This window comes from Mirounga angustirostris, unplaced genomic scaffold (genome assembly GCF_029215605.1).
Source record: "Mirounga angustirostris isolate CCGP_5_RB_7025 unplaced genomic scaffold, mMirAng1.0.hap1 SCAF_4, whole genome shotgun sequence".
In the NCBI taxonomy this organism is placed as follows: Eukaryota; Metazoa; Chordata; class Mammalia; order Carnivora; family Phocidae; genus Mirounga; species Mirounga angustirostris.
In genome coordinates this window covers 162,880,595-162,898,513 of record NW_026991712.1, presented here as the reverse complement: position 1 = coordinate 162,898,513, position 17,919 = coordinate 162,880,595, and the positions used below count along the sequence as shown (strand labels likewise).

At 40.1% G+C, this 17,919-nt stretch overlaps 1 protein-coding gene across 6 annotated transcripts in view; it reads left to right on the top strand.

Moving 5' to 3' along the window:
• LOC123859800 (protein argonaute-4) overlaps positions 1-17,919 on the top strand; it is a 38,783-nt gene that overhangs the window by 14,039 nt on the left and 6,825 nt on the right. For 2 of the 6 annotated variants that reach the window (XM_064589476.1, XM_064589475.1), the window contains 13 exons: positions 940-1,121; positions 1,310-1,446; positions 1,552-1,686; positions 2,831-2,918; positions 4,714-4,861; positions 5,334-5,453; positions 5,579-5,707; positions 5,967-6,100; positions 7,228-7,412; positions 8,421-8,580; positions 11,234-11,549; positions 11,690-11,824; positions 17,011-17,100. In XM_064589476.1, coding sequence (XP_064445546.1) covers positions 940-1,121; positions 1,310-1,446; positions 1,552-1,686; positions 2,831-2,918; positions 4,714-4,861; positions 5,334-5,453; positions 5,579-5,707; positions 5,967-6,100; positions 7,228-7,412; positions 8,421-8,580; positions 11,234-11,549; positions 11,690-11,824; positions 17,011-17,100 — 1,959 coding nt within the window. Of the gene's footprint in view, positions 1-939; positions 1,122-1,309; positions 1,447-1,551; positions 1,687-2,830; positions 2,919-4,713; positions 4,862-5,333; positions 5,454-5,578; positions 5,708-5,966; positions 6,101-7,227; positions 7,413-8,420; positions 8,581-11,233; positions 11,550-11,689; positions 11,825-17,006; positions 17,101-17,919 lie in introns of all 6 variants that reach the window. The other 4 variants (XM_064589478.1, XM_064589477.1, XR_010411019.1 and 1 more) reach the window with 3 other exon arrangements.

Here is a 17,919-nt window from a genome sequence, read left to right as displayed (position 1 = left end):
CCAATCCCATTTTCCTTTTTAGAGGAAACTACTCTAATAGTTTGGTATGTATCCTTTCGGATATTTTATGTGCATTAGCTATTTATGCATACGCCTATGTATATTCTTACTTGTTTGCACATCATTCTAGGATTTGCTTTTTCATTTAACAATATGTCTGGGAGATCTTTCCATTTCTGTACATTTACATATAACTTATTATTTACTTAATTCAAATTCTTTTTTATTGTGGTAAAGTATGCATAACATAAAATTTACTATTTTAACCATTTTTAAGTGTACAGTTCAGTGGCATTTAGTGTATTCACGTTGTTGTGCAATCATAATCACTATCGATCTCCAAAATTTTTTTATCATCCCAAACTGAAAGTACATACCCACTAAGCATTAAGTTCTCCCGTCCCCTTCCCCCAGTTCCTGGTATCCACTATTCTACCTTAGGTCTTGGGGAACCTGGGTGGCTCAGTTTGTTAAGCATCTGACTCTTGATTTCGGCTCAGGTCATGATCTCAGGGTTGTGAGATCAAGCCCTGTGTTGAGCTCCGTACTGTGCGTGGGGCCTGGTTAAGATTCTCTCTCTCTCTCGCTCTTCTTCTGCCCCTCCCTCTTTCTGTCCCTATGAATTTGACTATTCTAAGTACTTCATATAAGTGGAATCATATAATATTTGTCCCTTTGTGTCTGGCTTATTTCACTTAGCATAATGTTTTCAAGGTTCATTCATGTTGAAACATAGACCTTTATTTTCAAACTATTACATAATAGTTAATATTATATTATTCCCTCTTGATGGACACTTAGGTTGTTTCCAATGTTTTACAATTACAGAAAGTCTTAAAAATAAATATGCTTATGCATATACTATGTTGAATATTCCTGGGATCTTTCTTTCATACTCTGTAAATATATATGTGTAACTATGATTTTTTTTTTCCTAAGGTTGATATGGAAGTGACCCTTCCAGGTGAGGGTAAAGACCAAACCTTCAAAGTGTCTGTTCAGTGGGTATCAGTTGTGAGCCTTCAGTTGCTTTTAGAAGCTTTGGCTGGGCACTTGAATGAAGTCCCAGATGACTCCGTACAAGCACTTGATGTAATCACAAGACATCTTCCCTCCATGAGGTTAGTACCTTCGTTTGAGTTCGTTCCCACAAATGTCAGATTTTTTCGGTAGGTCGCACTAGAGCCATTGAAAAGTTTCCACGTAAGTCACAGTGTAAACTTGGTTTCAAGTTTGTTTATAAAGTTGAGAATAAAATGAAAGACCTTTTGAGTTTTTGATGGTGAAACATGCAAACTCATTTCTTCAGGTACACTCCGGTGGGTCGTTCTTTTTTCTCACCTCCTGAAGGTTACTACCACCCTCTGGGAGGGGGCAGAGAGGTTTGGTTTGGCTTTCATCAGTCTGTGAGACCTGCGATGTGGAATATGATGCTCAATATTGACGGTACGCTAGAATTCTCCTTTTACTCTTTACTCTTTTGGCTAGTTTTTTTTAGTGCCTCCCCTTTCTCTGAACTGAAGCTAAGTATCCGTCCTCTCTGTTTGTTAGTCTCTGCAACTGCTTTCTACCGGGCTCAGCCTATCATTGAGTTCATGTGTGAGGTTTTAGACATTCAGAACATCAATGAACAGACCAAACCGCTAACAGATTCCCAGCGTGTCAAGTTTACCAAAGAAATCAGAGGTAGGTATTTGCATTACCGTAGTCTCAGCAAGGCAGCTCAACGTAGTGCAAGGAGCAGGGTCTTGGAGTCAGACACACCTGGGCTTCCATCCCATCCCAGCCAGGTCTATCAGTGGGACCTTGGGCTAGTTACTTACTCATCATAAGTCCTAATTTGTTCATCTCTAAGGTAAAGAAAATAATGTGTATCTTTAAGTTTGTTGTGAGAATTAAATGCAATTAGATGTATAAAGCTTCTTGTCCCATAGCTGGCACCCCTCAGGCATGCTTACCCTTTACCCACTTAAAAACTTCCATTTTAGGGGCGCTTGGGTGGCTCAGATGGTTAAGCATCTGCCTTCGGCTCAGGTCATGATCCCAGGGTCCTGGGATCAAGCCCCACATCGGGCTCCCTGCTTGGCGGGGAGCCTGCGTCTCCCTCTCCCTCTACTGTTCCCCCTGCTTGTGCTCTCTCACTCTATCAAATAAATAAATAAAATCTTTTTTTTTAAAGATTTTATTTATTTATTTGTGTGAGAGAGAATGAGAGAGAGCACATGAGAGGGGGGAGGGTCAGAGGGAGAAGCAGACTCCCTGCCGAGCAGGGAGCCCGATGCGGGACTCGATCCAGGGACTCCGGGATCATGACCTGAGCCGAAGGCAGTCGCTTAACCAACTGAGCCACCCAGGCACCCAATAAATAAAATCCTTAAAAAAAAAAAAGAAATAAATTTAAAAACTTTCATTTTATTTTATTTATGTATTTTATTATTATTTTTTAAAACTTACCTTTTAATAAAGTAACACAAGTTTATTCTCCTTTGGAATTTCTTTTCTTCTTGTTATTAGCTGTCTTCTCTCACTACAACACAAGCTTCATTAGGGCTATCTCTAGACCCAATAATAAATACCAGAATTGTTGGGGTTTAGTAGATATTTATTGAACAAATTAATAAATTTATGTAGGTGCACATTTTAAGTCATCTGGGTTCTAAGTTTTTCTTCTTAGCTGAGACTTTTTGCCTATACATGATGAACTTGTTCTCATATCCTTGCAACCTTAGTCCTGTACAATGCTGAAGTTCTGAAGACATTTGAACCTGTTTTTGTCACTATGATTTTAATTAATACCTGATGTTTTGACTTTTTTTTTTTTTAACTTCAGGTCTTAAAGTTGAGGTGACCCACTGTGGACAGATGAAACGAAAATATCGAGTTTGTAATGTGACTAGACGGCCAGCCAGTCATCAAACGTATGTTAACCACGTTGAAAATGATACTGTTACATTTTTGGTAACAGAAGAAGCTGCTATGATTTGAGAAAATGGTATCCCGTATTGCAAGTTTCAAAATCACTGAGATCATCCGTTAAAAGCCCCAGAGCTTTAAAAAATGTTTTAAAAATTTTTGATAGAGACATTTAAAAAACATATTTCTTGCCTTTGATTCATTTCACCTCTTAAACAAAGGATGCCAAACACAGATCAACTTTTATATAACAATGCAGAGTCATCATTTATTATACTGTTATAATTCTCAATGCATGTCCCAAAGGATCTGTTAAGTCCTATAAGTCATATAAGGCTGTCATGAGAAGATACTGCTTTGTGTTTTGTTTGGCTTTTTCTCTTTTTTGTAGCTGGCTGCCACTTCTTCCAGCTATCAGTATGTACGGCATGTCTCTAGCAGCTACTCATTTCCATTTTCCAATCTTATTTTTCTAATCACCCAACTTCTAATCCACTGAGAACTCCGCAAAATGAGAAAATATATATGAAAGTATATATTTACTATATATGTAAGTTTTGTTCTTGTAATCAAGATTAAACTGATGTCTGACATAAATAAATATTGGCTCCTCCAAGTAAAGAGCATGAACTTAAATATATAAACTTTACATTATTTTGGTTAGTCAGAAGCCTTTTGTTTGTTTATATTCTAGTCTGACTTTGTTTTAGTTCCACGGTTCTCAATTTTTAAACTTTAGTGTACATCAAAATCATCGGGAAGGCTTTGTTCTAGATAGTAGAAGTTTTTGGGTGACCTCTGGATAAATGTGGTATAGTAATTCAGTATGATTTGAATAAATTCTTCAGTATGAACCCATATGCACCTGATGTAAATTTCTTAAGAGCTATAAAGTGATATTCCATGTATTCTTCATATTATACTATTGACTTCATTCTCTAGGAGGAAAAACATTACTGAAACCTTATGAAATCACTATTGAGAAGTGTAGCTTTTGTTTCAAGAACTGTATCTTTTTCATTAATTACTTCACATAACCCTAGAAAAATAATTATACTTATAGATTTGTATAATCTTTGCATGAAAATTAAAAGCACGTAGATTTAAATATCACATAGATGATCCTTGCTGCATTGTTATTTTGTGGGGCTGTAACAGTTAAGAAAGCAGGTTAAAGTTATTATTGTACCAAGTATTTAAGATAATTTGCCCACTGAAAGAACCAAAGAAAGAGAATCTCTTAAATCTTGTTCTCCAGTTTCTATCAAATATCCTGGCACAGTCTCAGTTTCATGTGTTTGGTCTTGTTGCCTCTAAATCCACATATATTTGTCCTGGTTTGGGGATCTGGAAATGTGGCCCCAATAACTATGTTACACTCATTTTAACAAAAAGTTCCCTTAAGCAAATAAAACTCCTCTGTGGATGATCCCAAGTCCTTATTTGATTTTAATAATTTATAGGAAACCAGCTAGAGATTATATATGTATCTGTAGGTGTAGATTATGTATGTATCTAGTGAGTTTGTGTTTTCCCGTTCTGCAGCTTCTTCTCGTTTTAACTTCTTTTTAAGTTTTAATTTAATATTTTTCTCATCCCAGCTTCAACAAACATGGAAAATTCCAAGAGTCGCTTTTCTCATTAAATACTAAAATGACTTAAGTGAAACTGGTCAAATAAAGATTGACCTTTGTTTTTTAAGTGACTGATCAAGGTAGAAAATGTTAGGCTTTTGTTTGTTTGCTTGTTTAAGAAAAAAAGAACTTGAAGACATTTCTAAAAAGGTATTCTCTCCCTTAGTTTTCCTTTACAGCTAGAAAATGGTCAAGCTATGGAATGTACAGTAGCTCAGTATTTTAAGCAGAAGTATAGTCTGCAGCTGAAATACCCCCATCTTCCCTGTCTCCAAGTGGGACAAGAACAAAAACATACGTATTTGCCCCTTGAGGTAAGCTAAACTGAATCTTCTTTTGCCGAATCTGCCAATCTCTTGAATGAGTTAAAAAAAAAAAATCATGTTCTAAACTAGTAGTAGAATTTAGTATTAATTTCTAAATTATTTTGGGCAGGGGCACCTGGGTGGCTCAGTCCATTGAGTGTTTGACTCTTGGTTTCAGATCAGGTCATGATCTTGGGTTTGTGGAATCCAGCCCAGCATGGGGCGGGCTCCTGGCTCAGCAGGGAGTCTGCTTCTCTCCCTCTCCCTCTGCCCCTCCCCGCTTTGCGTGTTCTTGCTCTCTCTCTCTCTCAAATGAATAAATAAATCTTTAAAAAAATAAATAAAATATTTTAGGCAGGTAGCTTCGCTAGGTAATAGCATTTTCATGTTTTGGGGAATGGAAGAGGTAAGATACAGTTTAGCAAAGGCTTCCTATATAGAAACCCGTTACACAAACAAATTTCTCTTTGCCTCTCTGTAGGTCTGCAATATCGTGGCAGGACAGCGATGTATAAAGAAGCTCACAGACAATCAGACTTCCACAATGATCAAAGCTACAGCAAGATCGGCTCCCGACAGACAGGAAGAAATCAGTAGACTGGTCAGTAAGGCATGGTCTTCACGATACACTATAGCTTTCAGATGAGAAAACAAGACAATAGAAAACTCCTGGTAGGACACAGTTACTCTTTGGTTTTTATATGCGCAGGCTTTCCTGTTCTTTAGGTGAAGAGTAACAGCATGGTGGGTGGACCGGATCCCTACCTTAAAGAATTTGGTATTGTTGTCCACAGTGAAATGACAGAGCTCACAGGCAGGGTACTTCCGGCACCGATGCTGCAATATGGAGGCCGGGTAAGCTTTTTCTCTCATTCAGCAAAAGCTCCTTCCAACAACCAGTCAACAAGAGAATAATCCAGGGTTTCTCCGCCGCACCGTACTGAATTGACCCGTAGTTTAGCTCCTTACTGCTTTTTGTCTTTTGGCTAATACCAAATAGTGTTTTGTTTATCCCGTCATCAACATTAACATGGCCTTAGATTGTAATGTCTTTTCTCTTTTCTTTTGTTTCTTTTCTTTTCTTTTCTTTTCTTTTTTTTTTTTTTTTTTAAAGAATAAAACGGTAGCCACACCCAACCAGGGTGTCTGGGACATGCGAGGAAAGCAGTTTTATGCTGGCATTGAAATTAAAGTTTGGGCAGTTGCTTGTTTTGCGCCTCAGAAACAATGTAGGGAAGATTTACTAAAGTGAGTATCTTCATATTTTCAGCTTAGTAATATCCCTTCCAGATATGAAAATACCATCATGACATGAATGTGCTATGCACGCTGGCACTAAATCCCTGACTCTTAGAGTGACGCCATCTGGCTGTAGGAAACAGACCTTGTATTATAGTAAATTGCAAACTTGGGAATGACATTAAGAATCTGACTCAGCTTCCTTGCAATTAGAGCAGAAATCTGTGACTAACTAAAGGCCAAAGCAGAGACCGTTGGCAGAATCTTGAGTTCTTAGTGAAGCTTCCTTTGGTATTAATTGTATCTTTTCAGCTGAGATTAAAAAAAAAAAAACTCGTCTGTTTTTAATCATTGTAATTTACTAGTGAGCTTGTTTTCCTGCAGGGTCACTGAGAGCATTGGTTCATGTCTTCCAGATGCAGCTCTATCTATAGAAAGGAAGTTAGTGAGAAGGGTAGAAAAATCAAGGCAGCAAAAGGGAACTGGACGGAAAAAAGGAATCTTGCAAAATATTTGGCAAATGCACAAAAATTATTCTGAAAGCTTTATACATAAAGTCACTTCTCATATCCAGAATTTAAAACTTCACAATGAATTTTGTTGTTGTTTTTTTTTTCAAAGTGATGGTTTCTTTTGATATTGTTATTAAATCACATAGGTTACAAGTTTGAATATAATCCTAAATATGCCAATTTTGTGTTTCCAAGTTCTCAGCTGAACACAAGCTTATCCGACCATTCTTGTGCCAGGCTTACCAACATACACATTCCCTGAAATTTTGACTTTGCTTTTCTTTAGTTCAGAATTACGGACTTGAATGTTTAAAAAAAAAAAAAGAAATCTTTGAACAGAAATGCTATTCTAGTTCCTAGGGCCCAGTTGAGGCATAATTCTTTAAAAATTCAAAATGTTGATCTGAGAGCTTAATAATACAGATTCTTGTGCATTATAATTGCGGTGATACAATTGCCAGCCCATCTTTGGCAACCAGTTAAAGATTTTTTTCTTTGTTTAGTTGTTTATTTTTAATTTTGGCTAAGAATGTGCAGAACTGAAAGAAGTATCTTAGTGGAAAATAAATGCTAGGAACATACTCTGAAATGAAAGCATTGTGCCACTTGGTTCTATTTTAACAGGAGTTTCACTGATCAGCTCCGTAAAATCTCTAAGGATGCAGGAATGCCTATCCAGGGTCAGCCCTGTTTCTGCAAGTATGCACAAGGTGCAGACAGCGTGGAGCCCATGTTCAAACACCTGAAAATGACCTACGTGGGCCTACAGCTAATCGTGGTTATCTTGCCTGGGAAGACACCAGTGTATGGTATGGACCCCTTTAATACTGAACGAGGGATGATTTCAAGGAGTAGGTCAGGATAAGCTAGGTTATGCTGTAGTCACAAACAACCCCAGACTCCCGGTGGCTCAAAGCATCCAAGGTTGATTTTTTGCTTCTGCCGTGTGTGCATTGAGGTAGACCGTGGCCCCTGTTCCATGCCATCGTGTCATTTTCCCTCTGGGACCCAGGCTGGCCAAGTAGTTGCTATTGGGAAAGTTGCTGGCCCCATGGCAGAGAGAAAAGAGAGCTCTGCAGGGCTCTTAACATTTGCAGCTTCTTGACCACAACCAGCCACATGGCTCTTCCCAACCTTTGTGTGGGCATCGAGAATGGGGGCCGGGAAATGCAGCGGGAACGAGTGTGCGGCATACAGTGGAATTCTACCGTAGTCCTCAAAGCAGGAAGAACTGGAATGTTTGGTGAAAAGCACTTAGGAAGATCAGAGTGGGGAAGAGTGGGGGAGCCTACCACTTCCAGAAAAGAAGCTGTTCAGTTTGTGTCTATTGTAACAAGAGTGATACAAAGTTCTTTTGGCTATCATCTAAATAAAGGATTTGGGAACTACAGACCCCTGTCTGAACGTTATAAAACGTCTTCAACGCCCTCTGTAGTTGTTTCTTTTGTTACTGTCTGTTTATCTCTCCTGTTTAGAGGAAAAAGAGGGGGAGGGTGGGAGAAAAATACTTAAAAGTCAAAGAGCTGGCGTGTATACTGAGAGGGAGGAGTTGAGAGATGGATTCCTTTGCCAGACCAGTCCTGTGGAAAAAGTAACCCCAGGGGACTGAGTTAGTGGCAGCACGCAGCATCCAGGAGTAAAGGAAGTGGGCTACCTTCAATGCTTGCAGGAGGGAAGAAAAGGAAAAATTGCCCTGGGGGGTTAGCAAATAAAACGACCACTGTGTAAATGTTCATGTGTGGATTTTGGCCTCTACTCTTAGTAATTAGGAGAATATTTAAACATTTTTAAATTAATTAATGAATTTATCCTTGTAGCGGAGGTGAAACGTGTTGGAGATACCCTCCTGGGTATGGCCACACAGTGTGTCCAGGTAAAAAATGTAGTGAAGACCTCACCCCAAACCCTTTCCAACCTTTGCCTGAAGATAAATGCAAAGCTCGGAGGAATTAACAACGTGCTTGTACCTCATCAAAGGTAAGATTTTGAACTCTGTTTTTTCTACTTTTTTTCCCTACGTTTTTATTAAGATCAAATGTAACGTTATTTACGGTAAAGCACACAAATCTTAAACATGCATCTCAATTACTTTGTCTTATATATGTATACACTCATGTAACCACACTCAGGTGAAGATCTAGAACATTTCCAGCACCCTGTCAGGCTTCCTTGTGGCCCCTCCCAATAGATAACCCCCAAAGGTAACCACTATCACCATAGATTAGTTTTGCCTCTTTTTGAACTTCATATAAACGGAACCATACAATATGTAATATTTTGTGTCTGTTTTCTTTTGTTCATCCTTATGTGTCTAGAATTCATTCATGTTACTGTATTAAGTAGTAGTTTATTCATTTTCATTGTATATCATTTCATTATATGAATATACTCACAGAATTTTAATCTCATACCGTTGATGGATATTTTTGTACATTCATTATACAATTTTTCTACATTTTTGGTGGATGTAAGTACTCTTTCTCCCGAGTATATATCCAAGAGTAGAATTGCTAAGTTACAGAGAGTATGTGTATTTAGCATTGAGAGATACTGTGAAATAGTTTTGCCGGGTGGTTGTACCAGTTTACATTTCCATGGAGATTTCTGGTTGCTCCATATTCTCACCAACACTTGGTAGTATCAGTCCTTTTAACTTTAGCCATTTTGTTTGGGATCATAGTATCTCATTGTGGTTTTAATTTTCATTCCCCTGATGATTAATCATGTTGAACACAATTTCATATGTTTATTGGCTATTTGGATATCCTCTTTTGTGATGGGTTTTTCAGTTCTTTGCCCATTTCTTAGATTGGGTTGTCCATCTTTTCATTAATTTGTATTTTCCCTATCTATTGAGATAATATCTAACTTGCTAACTCTAAAATGTTTTCATGTGAAATTCTATATGTGAAAGTGATTTGAAAAGTTCAATTTAGGGCTGTGGTATTAGTGATTTCTATACGTGACAAGAATATGAAATTGAGTGCCTTGCTCTTATACAATCATATTCCATTCTTAATTTGCCCTTGAATAACATTTATAGGTAACAAAATCCTTCCTACACCATTGATGAATGAGGTATACAGGCCATGTGGGAAGTTAACCTAAAATCTGAAATCATTTAATTTTACCCCAAATGTTTGAGACAATATAGCATAGTAGTTTAGGACGCATACCTCAGTGTCTGACACCCTAGGTTTGGATTCCAGCTTTCCTGCTTCCTAGTTATGTAAGCTTGGGCAAGCTCCTTAACCTCTTCTGTCTCATTTTTTAAATCTGAAAAATTGAGATAGTAATTGTACCACGCTCATGGGATTATTGCGAGGACTAAATGAGTTAATACAGGTAAAGTGTTTAGCACAGTGGCTGGTACATAGTATATGTAAGGTGTTATTATGTTATGCATATGTATGTTACAGATGTATGTTTGCTGTTGTATGATGATACATACAGAGAAATATAACACAGCCTCTGCCCTCATGGAGATATCTATTCTATTATAGAGATTTTCAGATTTGGGATGTCTCCTATATTATACTCTAAGAATCAGTACTCAGTTCCAAATCCTACTTTTAAGAATTTGCCAGAGAAGCATGAATGATTTTACCCCCCTTGATTCCTTAGAAAAATCAGTGCCAAATAAATGAGTTCATTCTTTCAACAAATATTTATTGAGTGCCGGCTGTGAGCTAGGCAATGTTCCAGGCACTAGGGATACTGCAGTGAATAAGACAAAACAAAATAAAATTCCTGCCCTTGTGGAGCTTACACTCGTGTGTGTGTGTGTATGTGTGTGTGCGTGTGGAAAATAAATACAATTTAAATTAAGTGGGGTGCCTGGCTGGCTCAGTCAGTAGAGTGTGTGACTCTTGATCTTGGGGTTGTGAGTTTGAGCCCCACAATGGGGGTAGAGGTTACTTAAAAATAGAATCTTTAAAAAAATAATTAAGTAAAATATGTGGTATAAGTGATGAATACTATAGATAAAAATAAAATAGGGAAGTAGATAGACTCAGTTCTCTTCTGTAAGCCTCACATCTTAAAGAGCATTGGGGGTTTTGTCCCCGTTCCATGTAAATTCTGCAATTCTATATCTGTTGTAAGAATCCTAGGATCCCAAGAGAGTTCATTCTGGGAAAGTCTTCCCTTCACACACACACACAGATTTTATAAATTTGGCTCAGGTCCTCTTTTTAAAGTCTTCCCTTCCTGCTATTATAGAAGAACCATGTTGATTTCTTTTTTAATATTTTATTTATTTCTTTTAGAGAGAGAGAAAGACAGCAGGGGGAGGAGCAGAGGGAGAGGGAGAGAGAGAGAATCTCCAGCGGACTCCTCACTGAGCGCAGAGCCCAACATGGGGCTCGATCCCAGGACCCTGAGCCAAAACCGAGTCAGACGCTTAACCGACTGAGCCACCCAGGTGCCCCAACCATGTTGACTTCTTAAGTCAATTCAGATTCATTGCAAAAGAGACACAGACACTCAGTGGGCCTTAGAGTTCTCACCCAATGTGTCTAAGTCTTTATTCTGTCTTGTAAAACTGTATCTGTGATTATATCTGGTGAGCTTGAAAGTACAGATTTTCATCCGTATGTCTGAGTGTCAGTGTCTCCTTCAATCTGAGCAGGCCCTCGGTGTTCCAGCAGCCTGTCATCTTCCTGGGAGCGGATGTCACGCACCCCCCAGCAGGGGACGGGAAGAAGCCTTCCATTGCTGCTGTCGTTGGCAGTATGGATGGCCACCCCAGTCGGTACTGTGCCACTGTTCGGGTGCAGACCTCCCGCCAGGAGATCTCCCAGGAGCTCCTGTACAGTCAGGAGGTAATTCAGGACCTCACTAACATGGTTCGAGAGCTGCTGATCCAGTTCTACAAATCTACACGCTTCAAACCCACTCGGATCATCTACTACCGTGGAGGGGTATCGGAGGGACAAATGAAACAGGTACTCTGATTACCCATGGTTGCCTTTGGGGGTTCTAGGTGTCTGATGGAGCTTCCTCCCATCTGCCACTCCAGGTAAACCAGATCTGAGAGCTGCAAAGTGAGTTCTCAATCGAACGTCGTTCTATTTCTAACTCCTAGGTCGCCTGGCCAGAGCTAATAGCAATTCGAAAGGCATGTATTAGCTTGGAAGAAGATTACCGGCCAGGAATAACCTACATTGTGGTGCAGAAGAGACACCACACACGACTTTTCTGTGCAGATAAAACAGAAAGGGTAAGAAACTATGGTAGAAGCCTCATTAGCTGATGCAAGTGAATATGATTTCAGTGGGGCATACGTATAATTTTTTTTCCCTAAAAACAGGAGTGTAATAATAATTCAATAAATATACTAACTTCAGTTGAACATAGATGATCACTTCTGAATGATACAGGTTTCAAGACTGACTGTTTCTCTTGTGTGACAGAAGTGCTGGCTTCTGGAGTTTTTAAGGGCCACAAAAACATGCCAAAATACACGGTGGTGATACAGGCAAACGCCAAAGGGATGGTTTATCTATTTGGACTTTATTATCATTTGCTACTTTTTGCTACCAGTGCCTCAGGCGTGGCTCTGGGAAGAATTTCTCTTTCAAATGATTTTGTATCAGTTCATATATCAGCGCAGGGGATTCTTGGGGTACACACTTTGACCACTTATAATATCACACTTACTAACCACGAGCAAGTTAGCGTCTCTAAGCCATAATGTTCTCATCTGTAAAATGTAGTAAGAACAATACCTATTTCACAGGGGTGTTGTAAGGATTAAATTAATAAATGAATATTAATTTGGGGTATAATTCCCAGCTTTTGATAAGAGGCATTTTGTATAATTGATATATAATCTGTTATTTATGTACAAACTAGCTAAATTATAGGTACATAATATTGACTGACTTTGCTTCTATAATATTTTCTATGATGTTATTTCATCTTTTGCAGGCCCTCCCTGATCCACCCCCAGAGAGACCAGTTCTTTCTGTTGCTTAATCTTGTAATTTTGTGTGTCACTCCCATTATTTTCTAGTACACCTTTATTTTTTGTCTCTAATCCAAGGCTGAGCTATTTTGTTTTGTTTTGTTTTGTTTTCAGAATCATTGGAAAACTAAGGTTTTCCTTGGGCTCCGGTTCCACCAGTCAACTCAGATTCCAAGTGTTGTCTTCTGAATTGCCCAAACCCTGACTCAGTAGTACTTCTTAGACCTCCACTGATACAAATTCTCCAAACTCTTGCCCTCGCTCTGGTCACAGAACACCCTGCCACCCCCTCCTTAACTGCATTGTCACCTCTCCATCCCTCCATCAAACTGCTGTCCATGTAGCTCTAGGAGCTGGATTATCTTCCTAAAACCAGGCTATCTCATCATTTTGTTCTTTACCATCCCATGTCACTCCTAACCTTCCAGAGATTGATAATCCTGGTCCTTGGTCTGCCCTGCTCCCTTGACACTTACCAGCATCTCCAATTCTCTAATCATGCCTCTTGCCAATGTCCACCTCTGGATTGGTCCACTTACCCATTTCCTTTGCTTCGACCCTTAGGCCAGTGGAGATTGCTGAGGAAGAAAGTCATTTGTTTAATGATGAATGATATTGCAGATTCATGATAGCAAATCTCAGCCAGCCTTTGACGCCGCAGTTTCTCCATTTATCCAGGTCCCCATAGCATGTGTTCCAAACCTTCACTCAACTCCCGGCCCACTCTGTGATGCCCTCTATTTCCCCAGAAAACATCGAGAAGGCATGAGTTTTCTCAGCTTCCTCTCCTCTACTTTTTTTTTTTTTTAAGATTTATCCATTTTAGTGTGGGAGAGAGTGCGAACTGGGGGGAGGGGCAGAGGGAGAGAGAGAAGCAGACTCCCCACTGAGCGTGGGGCTTGACACACGGGGGCTTGATCTCATGACCCTGAGCCGAAATCAAGAGTTGGACGCTTAACCAACTGAGCCATCCAGGCACCCCTCTCTCCTCTACTTTCAAATGTACTGAAATGTGTTTTCTCCTCTCCTTCCTCGCACATCTCAGAGGCTAATCTCTCCACCTATGCTTTTGTTCCTAAAGGTACGCTTCATTAATTACCCTTGGTTTTCAAAACTCCAGTTCCTTCTCCTCACCCTCTAAAGTGCCTCAACTCTTCCTAGATCACCCTAGTAAGCTTCCTTTTACTCTGTTTCTCTCTCAGTCTACCTGCCACCTTATCTTTGTTTTCTTTCATGACCAAACTTTTAGAAGAAAAATGACTTGACTTTCCATCTGTACCTTCTCACATCAGACATCCATTCTCTGGAGCCTGACTTCAGTTTCAGTGATTCTGCTGAAGTTGTTCGCTCAGTGACTTGCTCATTTCCAATCTAGTGCTATCTTGTCAGGTTCTTACACTGACCTCTTGGCCTGAACAATAATATGACTTTCCAGATTCACTACCCTCCTCTATAATCAGACTTTCTTTGACTTCTCTTCCTCCTCTGGCCATTAAATACTGATGTTTCCAGGCATTCCATACTTTCCTCTCCCTCTTCTCTTCTGAATTTCAACTCTCTTTAGTCTCACCCACTTTTCTGCCTGCACTGATCTGTTTATAGATTCCTAAATGTGTATTCCCAGCTGCAAACATTGCTGTGCAGTTCCTGATCTGCACCTCCAGTTGTCTACCAGACATATTTACTCAGATGCTCTTTAGACATTGTATCAGTAATATAGGTTAGGCCATGCTGTGGTAACAAAAAAACCCTCCAAAGTCTTCGGGGCTTATAAAGATGCATTTCTTGCTCGTATTACACATTCACTCCACAGTGCTCCACTCTGCTGCAGCTGTGACCCTGATGTCCTCCTTTTGGAACCTAGGCTTACAGAGAGCAATCTATCTGGAACATCACTAGTCGTTACAGCAGAGGGAAAGAAAGATCCTCACAATCCATATGTTGGCTCTTAAAGCTTCTGCCCAGAAGTTACACATTTCAGGCCACACTCTTATCAGCCGAAGCACATTACATGGCCACTCCTGAGTTAATTGGGTGGGGATATATAACCCTCCCCCAGGGAGGGTCACGGGAATATTTGGCCCTAGTGATACAATCTACCACAGGCATTTCAAGCGAAACACATCTAAACCTTCTACTTACTGTTTTATCCCCATCCAAAGCCTATTCCTCCCCCAATTTTCCTTTTCTTCTGTGACTTGGCATCATTGTATATTAAGTCAGCCAAGCTAGAAACTTCAGAGCTGTCTTTAAATTCTCCCCCCTTCTTGTCCCCCCATATCCAGTTCAAATAGTCTTCTGTGTTCTGCCCTGAACTCTCTTGTCTCAATTCTTCCTCTTGTGTGTTACCTCTGTCCTAGGCAGAACCTCCTATATCGCAGGAGACTCCTACTGGTCTCCCCATCAGCATTCGTCCTCCACAGATGCACCCTCTACCTGCCGTCTGGGCTAGCTGGCTGGCTCAGTTGGTAGAGCATGTGACTCTTGATCTTCGGGTTGTGAGTTCAAGCCCCACATTGGGCTTAGAGCTTACTTAAAAAAAAAAAAAAACGCATGTCTTACCTTGCCACTCCTTTATTCAGAAACCTTCACATATCCCCCATTGTCTACCAGATACTTCCCTTTGGTGGTCAGTGTTTTCCTAAGGTAGCCAAAACATTTTAGTTTCATCCTTCTACCATGCCCTCATACACTTTCCATTTCCCATATATATTGTGGATTTGAATTCCCGAGATGACCACATCTGTCCCCCTCTTTTTCCCCCCACTATTCTTATTAAGGTATTATATAGATAACAGTAAAATCCACCCTTTTTAGTGTACTGTTCTGCACGTTGTGACAAATGCATATAGCTGTGTAACCACCATGTCTATGAAGACATGAACAATCCATCATGCACACACATTCTTCCAAGCCCTCTGCAGTCAACCTTATCTCCCTCACCTACAGCCCCTAGCAACCACTGACAGGCATTCTGTCCTTACAGTTTGGTTTTTTTCCAGAATGACATATAAGTGGGATACCATAGCCTTTGGTCTGGCTTCTTTTACTTAGCATAATGCATTTGAGGTTCATCCAAGTTTATTGTGTATATCACCAGTTTATTCCTTTTTATTGCTTAGTATTTCATCATATGGCTGAACCACAATTAGTTCATCTATTCCTGACTTTAGGGGATATTTGGAGTGTTTCCAGTTTTCATCCCATCCCCCCTTTCAACTCCTGCTTATCCTGTAAAGGATGGCTCAACTATTTCTTCCTACCAGCTTTTAGGTGGTGTTCATGAAGGGCAGGAGTGCAGGTTCATTAGTTCTCTCTGTGCCTCTGTCTCTCATCAACATCTGCTGCAGAGCCTTCCTCATGGGTGCTCAAGTGGTAATTGTTGAAATGAACATGCCTGGATCTCTTTTTCCCCAGGGCATCATCTCCTTCCGTTCTCATCTGTAGATTCTAAGAGATTTGCTTTAAAAAAGATTCCATGCTGGGGCAACTGGCTGGCTCAGCCTGTGGAGCATGTGACTCTTGATTCTCTGGGTTGTGAGTTCGAGCCCCACACTGGGTAGAGAGATTACTTAAACATAAAATCGGGGCACCTGGAGGGCTCAGTTGGTTAAGCGTCCATATCTTGATCTCAGCTCAGGTTTTTATCTCGGGGTTGTGAGTTCAAGCCCGCATTGGGCTCCACACTGGGCATGAAGCCTACTTTAAAATTAATTAATTAACTAATTAATTAAAATCTTTTTAAAAAAGATTCTATGGTCAAATAAGTTTAGGAAATACTATTTACTCCATCTCCCTCTTAAAGATTATACATCACTGAATAAAGGTTCTGAGAAGTCATACGATAGAAAAACTTTTTTTTTTTTTTTTAAGGATTTTATTTATTCATTTGACAGAGAGAGACACAGTGAAAGAGGGAACACAAGCAGGGGGATTGGGAGAAGGAGAAGCAGGCCTCCCGTGGAGCAGGGAGCCCAATGTAGGGCTCGATCCCAGGACCCCGGGATCAGGACCTGAGCCGAAGGCAGACGCTTAACCAACTGAGCCACCCAGGCGCCCCTAGAAAAACCTTTTTTTTTTTTTTTTAAGATTTTATTTATTTATCTGAGACAGAGAGAATGAGAGAGACAGAGAGCACATGAGAGGGGGGAGGGTCAGAGGGAGAAGCAGGCTCCCCGCCGAGCAGGGAGCCCGATGCGGGACTCGATCCCGGGACTCCAGGATCATGACCTGAGCCGAAGGCAGTCGCTTAACCGACTGAGCCACCCAGGCGCCCTAGAAAAACCTTTTTAACTTGAGTTCAACCCAGTGTTTCTCAAATGTGTTTGACCATAAAATACCTAAACACATCCTGCGGAACTAATATTCCTGAAGAACACACTTTGGGAAATGATGCCAGAACTATTATAACTCAGTTACATTTCCTCTTGTCCAGGTAGGTCCCCAAGTTCACATTTGAATTTGATGGAATGAGACTTTTCTGTACTCATAGATGTTCCTGTACGCATTGGTGCACAATTCAGCTGAAGGTAATAGTAGTTAGAATGGAGCCAAGTAAGCTCCCACCAAATTCATTGCCTCTATACGAAATAAAATTCCTCATCTGGAACCCTGCTGTACGGCACAAGAGGATGAAAACTGACCAAATAGCAAGGTTTAATTCCTTTCCGTGTAAATGCATTTCTGAAGTTCCCTTCTCTGCTTTCCTCGAAGGTTGATTTTAGAATTTTGGCTGCAAGTGAGCCTTACAATTTCTGATTCTTTTTTTAAAGATTTTATTTATTTGTCAGAGAGAGAGAGAGAGAGAGAATGAGCAGGGGGAGCAGCAGGCAGAGGGAGAAGCAGGCTCCCCGCTGAGCAGGGAACTGGATGCGGGACTCTATCCCAGGACTCTGAGATCATGACCTGAGCCAAAGGCAGACACTTAACGGACTGAGCCACCCAGGCGTCCCACAATTTCGGATTTTAAAAGTGTAAATGAATGTCACCTAGTTGTATAGCTGATCAGATTAAGACCCAAAGATATTAAGCTTTGTTAAGGTATGTAGTTGCAAGACTAGGCTTAGAACTGAAACCCCGGGTTTCCTAATTCCCATTTCAGTGCACTCTTCCTGATAATGCATGTGCTGGTGACTTCTTTTACTGATTCTGTAAAAACATTAATTTTGTTGAGCCTCGTGTACCAGTTCAAAGATTTATTCATCTTAACTTTTACTGAAAGTTGTGCATATCTTTTTACTCCAAGTAAGGAATAAAGTTGAATTTTTTTCTTGGGAAGCTTATCCATTGTAAATGCCTTTCTTTCCCCCTCTGTGAACAATGCCGATATATCGTCTATAAATAGATGA